Source organism: Lampetra planeri, chromosome 37 (assembly GCF_965212315.1).
Source record: "Lampetra planeri chromosome 37, kcLamPlan1.2.h2, whole genome shotgun sequence".
NCBI classification, from domain to species: domain Eukaryota; kingdom Metazoa; phylum Chordata; class Hyperoartia; order Petromyzontiformes; family Petromyzontidae; genus Lampetra; species Lampetra planeri.
Genome location: NC_136143.1, coordinates 4103856 through 4111773, shown reverse-complemented (window position 1 = coordinate 4111773; position 7918 = coordinate 4103856). Strand labels below are relative to the sequence as shown.

Sequence of the window (7918 nt, the reverse complement as noted above, 5' to 3'; positions counted from 1 at the left end):
TCTGTATCTGTCTCTCTCTATCTATGTATCTGTGTGTGTGTCTCTCTCTGTATCTGTGTGTGTCTCTCTCTCTCTGTGTCTCTCTGTGTGTGTGTCTCTCTGTGTATCTGTGTGTCTGTCTCTCTCTCTGTGTGTGTCTGTCTCTCTCCCTGTATCTGTGTGTGTTTCTCTGTATCTGTCTCTCTCTCTATGTATCTGTGTGTGTGTCTCTCTCTGTATCTGTGTGTGTCTCTCTGTCTCTCTCTCTCTGTGTCTCTCTGTGTGTGTGTCTCTCTGTGTATCTGTGTGTCTGTCTCTCTCTCTGTGTGTGTCTGTCTCTCTCCCTGTATCTGTGTGTGTGTCTCTGTATCTGTCTCTCTCTCTATGTATCTGTGTGTGTGTGTCTCTCTCTGTATCTGTGTGTGTGTCTCTGTATCTGTGTGTGTCTCTCTCTGTGTCTCTGTGGTGTGTCTCTCTGTGTGTGTGTCTCTCTCTGTATCTGTGTGTGTCTCTCTGTGTATATGTGTGGTGTCTCTCTGTGTGTATGTCTCTCTCTGTGTATCTGTGTGTGTCTCTCTGTGTATCTGTGTGTGTCTCTCTGTGTGTGTGTCTTTCTCTCTGTCTGTGTGTGTCTCTCTGTGTATCTGTGTGTGTGTCTCTCTCTGTGTATCTGTGTGTGTCCTCTCTGTGTGTATCTGTGTGTGTCTCTGTGTATCTCTGTGTGTGTGTCTGTCTCTCTCTATGTGTCCTGTGTGTGTGTCCTCTGTATCTCTGTGTGTCTGTCTCTCTCTATGTGTCTGTGTGTGTCTCTGTATCTGTGTGTGTCTCTCTCTGTGTATCTGTGTGTCTCTCTCTGTGTATCTCTGTGTGTGTCTGTCTCTCTCTGTCTGTGTGTGTGTGTCTGTGTGTGTGTCTGTCTCTCTCCTGCCGTCGCACTGTTTGATCAATTCTCACGTAGACCGACTCCGCCACACGAAGCGTGCGCGCGACGTGACCGGGGGAGGGGGCCGGGGGAGTCGGGGGAGGGAGGAGGAGGGGTCGGGGGGGTGGGGGGTCGGGGAGCGAGGGGGGTCTGGCGGGGGGGGGATCTGTGCTCGCGGGGTGGTCGAGGGAGGGACCAGGAGAGGTTGGTGGTCGGGGGGAGATGGAAGGATGGGGAGCGGGTGGGTGGAGGGGTCGGGGGAGCGGGTGGGGGAGCGGATGGGGGGGAGTGGGGGAGTGAGTGGGGGGAGCGGGTGGGTGAGTGGGTGGGCGGGCGGGAGGGAGTGATGGAGGGGGGAGGGAGTGAATGTGGAGGGAGTGAATGGGGGGGGCAGGAGGAGTGGGATGTATGGACTATGGGGTAGGGAGTCACGGAGGGGAGGGGAGGGCAGGTTGGATGCGGGGCCGAGAGCGAGGGACGAGGCAGGAGGAGGAGGGGGGGAGGAATTTAGGAGTGGCGGGGAGTGCGAGGGAGTGACCAGAAATGAGGAGTGGAGAGCGGAGGAGGGAAAGATGGAGAGTGGGAGGGAAGTGGGTGCAGTGATGGGAGGGTGAGGAGGAAGCCGCCGTGAGAGTGGAGGAGGGGAGAGGGAGTGGTGGGGGTTCTGGGAGGGTCGGGGCGAGCAGGGAAGAGGAGGGGGGATGATTGGAGGGCGGAGGGAGTGAGTGAGTGCATGGGGAGGGGGTAGCGTGTAGTTGTAAATGAAGCGAGGCTCTTGTGAACTTGGTGCGCTCACAGAGAGAAGGGGAGAGCGAGAGAGAGAGCAGAGCAAGACGAGAGCGGAGGGCAGGAGAGCGGCGAGAAGCAGAGGAACGAGAGAGGAGGAGAGTAGAGAGAGGAGAGAGAGGAGAGACCGGAGGAGAGTAAAGGAGAGGGAGGAGCAGTGGGGAGCGAGAGAGCAGAGGGAGGCAGAGTCCAGGCGTCTCTCCTCTCCCACCGCAACTCAGCCGCGTCCCGCAACGGAAACGGGCCCGACATCAGCCTCATCAGCAGCAGCAGCATCAGCAGTAGCATCAGCAGTAGCAGCAGCACCATCAGCAGTAGCAGCAGCATCAGCAGTACCATCATCAGCACCATCATCAGCACCACCATCAGCATCATCAGCAGCATCAGCAGTAGCAGCAGCAGCTTCATCAGCAGCATCAGCAGCAGCAGCATCAGCAGTAGCATCAGCCCCACGGGTAGCGGAGCCGCGGGAGAGTTCGTGATGGAGGAGCGCTCCGGCCTCTCCTCCTTCGCGTGGCGCAGGGCCACCCTCCACCACCTCCCCCTCCTCCTCCTCCACCTCCTCCTCCTCGTCACGGCGGCGTCGGCTCTCCGTGAGTGACTCTACCCCCGGGACAGAGATCCCCACACTCCCCGGGACAGGGATGACGTCTCCTCGGGAATTGAGTTCCAAAGATATCCCGCAAACCTTCGCGTCCACCTCCTGCGGAGATCTTGTGGGTTGTGGATCTTGAGTCTCCCTGATAGGAGGTTTTGAGTCTCCCTGATAGGAGGTTTTGAGTCCCTCTGATAGAAGGTTTTGAGTCCCCCTGATAGGAGGTTTTGAGTCTCCCTGATAGGAGGTTTTGAGTCCCTCTGATAGAAGGTTTTGAGTCTCCCTGATAGGTGGTTTTGAGTCCCTCTGATAGAAGGTTTTGAGTCACCCTCATAGGTGGTTTTGAGTCACCCTGATAGGAGGTTTTGAGTCACCCTGATAGGAGGTTTTGAGTCCCTCTGATAGAAGGTTTTGAGTCACCCTGATAGAAGGTTTTGAGTCTCCCTGATAGGAGGTTTTGAGTCCCTCTGATAGAAGGTTTTGAGTCTCCCTGATAGGAGGGTTTGAGTCCCTCTGATAGAAGGTTTTGAGTCTCCCTGATAGGAGGTTTTGAGTCCCTCTGATAGAAGGTTTTGAGTTCCCCTTATAGAGGCTTTTAGACGCCCTGTAAGCATGATAATAGTTTTTTTACCCTTTTATCTGGCAACAAAACTGACACATTTTTTTACGAGGAGTCATGTTTGCATAGATCACATTACCTGCAGTCATAATGCTTTTGTTTGCATTATGACTGCAGGTATTGTGGTGTATGCAAACATGACTCCTCGTAAAAACGGTGTCAGTTTTGTTGCCAGATAGAAAGGTAAAAAAAAACAATTATCATATTTTTTCTACTGGCAAATGAGGTTCCAATGGTGTAAATGCTTACCCCTGTAAGCAGTTTTGAGTCCCCTTGGTATGGGTTTTGAGTCCCATTAATTTAGACCTTTAGTCCCCCTGATATTGGACTTGAGTACACCACTGGGGGGCCTTGAGTCCCAGGTTCATGGGGCCTTGAGTCCCAACTGGATTCGGGGTGTCGGGTGCTCCTCGAATTAAGGGGGGCCCCGACTCGTGTTCTTTTAAATAGGCGGCTGCAATCGAGAGGCGTGGAGAACGAGGTTTGGTGGATCGCGCAGAGAGGGCGAGCTTATAGCGCGCTGAGAGAGAGATTGGGGCTTCAAGCAAATGTCTCGTGACTCCGCGAGACTTTGCTGAGTGGATGTGTCTGCCGTCGTCGTTTCTCGTCGTCGTCGTCGTCTTCATCACGGTGGTTGGCGCGCTGCGCAGTGGTCTCGGCTCGACCTACGTTCGATTCCAGGCCACGGCTAACATCAGATGCGAGTGACGTCTGAACTGGTGGGGTGGGGTGGGTGAGTGTGTGGCTATGTAGGATGTCATGTGAGAGAGTGTGCTGTATTGGGTGGTGAGTGTGTATGTTGTTTTGTGAGGCGGTTGCGTGGTGAGGCAGACGTGAGGTGGTTGCGTGGGCTGGGGCGGGTGTGGTGCTTGCACGGTGCCTGTAAGGCTGTAAGCCATTGTGTTTCGCCTTCCGTTCAGCGTTAATGGAGAGGGCAGCGTTCGATCAGTGGCACGGGGAGGAGAGTGCGGGTGGGGGCACGAGTGTGTGTGTGTCTGTGTGTATGTGTGTGTGTGTCTGTGTGCGTGTGTCTGTGTGCGTATGTGTGTCTGTATGTGTGTCTGTCTGTGTGTATGTGTGTGTGTGTGTCTGTCTGTGTGTGTGTGTGTCTGTCTGTGTGTGTGTGTGTCTGTTTGTGTGTGTATGTGTGTGTCTGTTGTGTGTGTCTGTTGTGTGTGTACGTGTGTGTCTGTTGTGTGTGTATGTGTGTGTCTGTTTGTGTGTGTATGTGTGTGTCTGTCTGTGTGTGTATGTGTGTGTCTGTTTGTGTGTGTATGTGTGTGTCTGTTTATGTGTGTATGTGTGTGTCTGTTTATGTGTGTATGTGTGTGTCTGTTTATGTGTGTATGTGTGTGTCTGTTTGTGTGTGTATGTGTGTGTCTGTTTGTGTGTGTATGTGTGTGTGTGTTTGTTTGTGTGTGTGTGTCTGTTTGTGTGTGTGTGTCTTTGTTTCTGTCTGTGTGTGTGTGTGTGTCTGTCTCTGTGTGTGTGTGTCTGTCTCTGTGTGTGTGTCTGTCTCTGTGTGTGTGTGTCTGTCTCTGTATTTCCGTGTGTGTCTTTGTTTCTGTCTCCGTATGTCTGCGTGTGTTTTTGTTTCTGTGTGTGTGTATGTGTCTGTGTGTATGTGTCTGTGTGTGTCTTTGTTTCTGTCTCTGTGTGTGTCTTTGTTTCTGTCTCTGTGTGTATGTGTGTGTCTGTGTGTGTCTTTGTTTCTGTCTCTGTGTGTGTCTGTGCACTCTCCTGCCATCACGGGGGAGCGGTGGCGCAGTGGTGAGCGCACTACGCTGCGAACCGCCGGCGAGCCGAGTTCGATTGCCGCTCGCGCCCAACAAGAATCACAGTGGCGAATATCTGACCCCGTCTTGGGCCTCCCCTCGGCCGACTCAGGCTTAAATGAGTACCTAGTGCGGTGTGTCGTAAACATCAACCCTGGGGAGACAAAGGCGGCCGGGCGTGGTGCTACCCACACCCACTCCCCTCGTGTGCCGTCTCGGCCCTCAAAGGTGCTCGCTCACAGCACTTGCCCCAACGGTTTGTTGAAGGCTATACGGGGGATCTTTGGCTTTGTCCACTGCTATGCCGTGTAATGCTATCGGCTTGGATGTGTCCAGGTGGCTCGATGCCTCTGTGAGTCTGCAGTTATCTGTGCGCGTCTATCGATCCCCCTGTGAGTCTGTGGGTCGATGAGGAAGGGTCATTGCCCGAAACGTCATCTATTATATATTTCCTTTAAAGGCCGCATTGTTGTTATTGACGAATTAATTGGGTTGTTGTTGTTGCTGCTGCTACTGCTGCTCGTGCATAAATGGCAACACACAAACATCAGCAGATATTTGTGTTGTTGTATCGTAATAATCTTTGCTGCATGCGCAACAATGTTTATTCTTGTTTACGTGGCCTTGCTGAATCATTTAGCGGCCGCAGCCACGGTGGTGACATCCGCATCGAGGCATCGGTTTGCTCGTCTCCCGTTTACAGTCCCGAGGCGGTGATGACGATTCCACATTCCTATGACGGGGGATGGGGGATGGGCGAGTCTATCCATGGTGACAACTGGCTTGTTGACTTCTCCACATATTTTTGTACGTAACGTGCCGAGTCGGTCACCACCCCCCCGTGACCAAATGTGAACAATCTATCACGCTATGAAGTTTTTGATGCTGTATGGTGGATTGAAAAAATATATATTTATTTATTTGACCAAATAATGGCCCACTGCGCTATGTAACTCTTTTTCAAAAGCGACCTGGCCACAAATGATAGCTCGACGAAGACGACTTATCACGTGGCAATTTACAGCGGCAGCCAAAAGCTCTAAACGCGTGACGTTGATTCCAAATGTGGATGGCAAACCCGGATGACACCGCCCCTCCCCCCCCGAGGAAAAAAAATCCACGCGACCACCGGGAGAAGAGAGACGCACCGCGAACTCCAACTATACAGCAGCAGCAGCAGCAGGAGTCGGGGTCGAGCCCACGACCTCCTGTAACGCAGGCGAGGTAGTTCACATCTCCTAGCCACCGCGGAGAAGGTTGTGGAGTTGTTGGTGGGAGGGGGGGTGGGGGGGGGGGCAGAGGGGGGGGGGCAGAAGGGGGGGCGTTATCAGACAGGAACAGTGGGAGGAGGAGGAGGGACGACACCCCGCGGGGTAGAGGGTCGGGGGAGGGGGCAGGGGGGAGGTAGGAGCGGGGGGCAGGTGCAAGGCTCCTTATCACGATTGAGGGCTTTTAGGGGAGAGGCCGTCGGGGTGTTTGGCGGCTGCGGCAGGGAGGGGTGAGGAGGGGGAGGGGTGAGGAGGGGGAGGGGTGAGGAGGGGGAGGGGTGAGGAGGGGGGGGGTGAGGAGGGGGAGGGGTGAGGAGGGAGAGGGGTGAGGAGGGGGAGGGGTGAGGAGGGGGAGGGGTGAGGAGGGGGAGGGGTGAGGAGGGGGGGGGGGTATTCGCACCCCGCTCGTCACAAACAGAGAAACCTCGTGGGTGACGCTGTGGGGGGGGGCTGTCTGGGAGCCCCGCGCCCGCGAGCCACGACTTCACTCCACTCCGGGGCTCTGCGAGCGTCGTGGTCGCAACAATCTGCCGCTGCAGCGCCGGGGGAGGGGTGCAAAGGGGATATTACTCCAGCAGCTGACAACAACAATAATAACAACTTCAACAACATCAACGGCAATGATAATATCAACAACATCGACAATAACAACATCAATACTAACAACAACAATAATACCACCAACATCAACAACAGCAACAACAACGATGATAGCAACAACAACGACAACAGCAACAACAACGATGATAGCAACAACAACAACAACAGCAACAACAACGACAACAGTGTTTCCAATGTTAGGACGAGTCGGGAAATTCTGCCACTGTACGGGGACCGGTCCCTTTGCAGTGACACAGGGCGCACGAACGCGCATCAGAAGGCCCTCACGCATCAGAAGGCCCTCACGCATCAGAAGGCCCTCACGCATCAGAAGGCCCTCACGCATCAGAAGGCCCTCACGCATCAGAAGGCCCTCACACATCAGAAGTCCCTCACGCATCAGAAGGCCCTCACACATCAGAAGGCCCTCACGCATCAGAAGGCCCTCACGCATCAGAAGGCCCTCACACATCAGAAGGCCCTCACACATCAGAAGGCCCTCACACATCAGAAGGCCCTCACGCATCAGAAGGCCCTCACATATCAGAAGGCCCTCACGCATCAGAAGGCCCTCACGCATCAGAAGGCCCTCACGCATCAGAAGGCCCTCACGCATCAGAAGGCCCTCACACATCAGAAGGCCCTCACACATCAGAAGGCCCTCACACATCAGAAGGCCCTCACGCATCAGAAGGCCCTCGCACATCAGAAGGCCCTCACGCATCAGAAGGCCCTCACGCATCAGAAGGCCCTCGCGCATCAGAAGGCCCTCACGCATCAGAAGGACCTCACACATCAGAAGGACCTCACGCATCAGAAGGCCCTCACACATCAGAAGGCCCTCACGCATCAGAAGGCCCTCACACATCAGAAGGCCCTCACGCATCAGAAGGCCCTCACGCATCAGAAGGCCCTCACATATCAGAAGGCCCTCACACATCAGAAGGCCCTCACGCATCAGAAGGCCCTCACGCATCAGAAGGCCCTCACGCATCAGAAGGCCCTCGCGCATCAGAAGGCCCTCACGCATCAGAAGGCCCTCACGCATCAGAAGGCCCTTACGCATCAGAAGGCCCTCACGCATCAGAAGGCCCTCACGCATCAGAAGGCCCTCACGCATCAGAAGGCCCTCACGCATCAGAAGGCCCTCACGCATCAGAAGGCCCTCACACATCAGAAGGCCCTCGCGCATCAGAAGGCCCTCATACATCAGAAGGCCCTCACGCATCAGAAGGCCCTCACGCATCAGAAGGCCCTCGCACATCAGAAGGCCCTCGCGCATCAGAAGGCCCTCACGCATCAGAAGGCCCTCGCGCATCAGAAGGCCCTCACACATCAGAAGGCCCTCGCACATCAGAAGGCCCTCACACATCA

General features: G+C 54.8%; 1 protein-coding gene across 1 annotated transcript in view; it reads left to right on the top strand.

Moving 5' to 3' along the window:
* Positions 1-1627: 1627 nt before the first annotated feature.
* The window catches only part of LOC144730949 (transmembrane protein 132C-like), a 67029-nt gene continuing 60738 nt past the window's right edge, over positions 1628-7918 (top strand). The window contains exon 1 of the mRNA XM_078611829.1: positions 1628-2280. Within this exon, the coding sequence (XP_078467955.1) occupies positions 2169-2280 (112 nt within the window). The 5' untranslated portion in view covers positions 1628-2168. The remainder of the gene's footprint in view (positions 2281-7918) is intronic.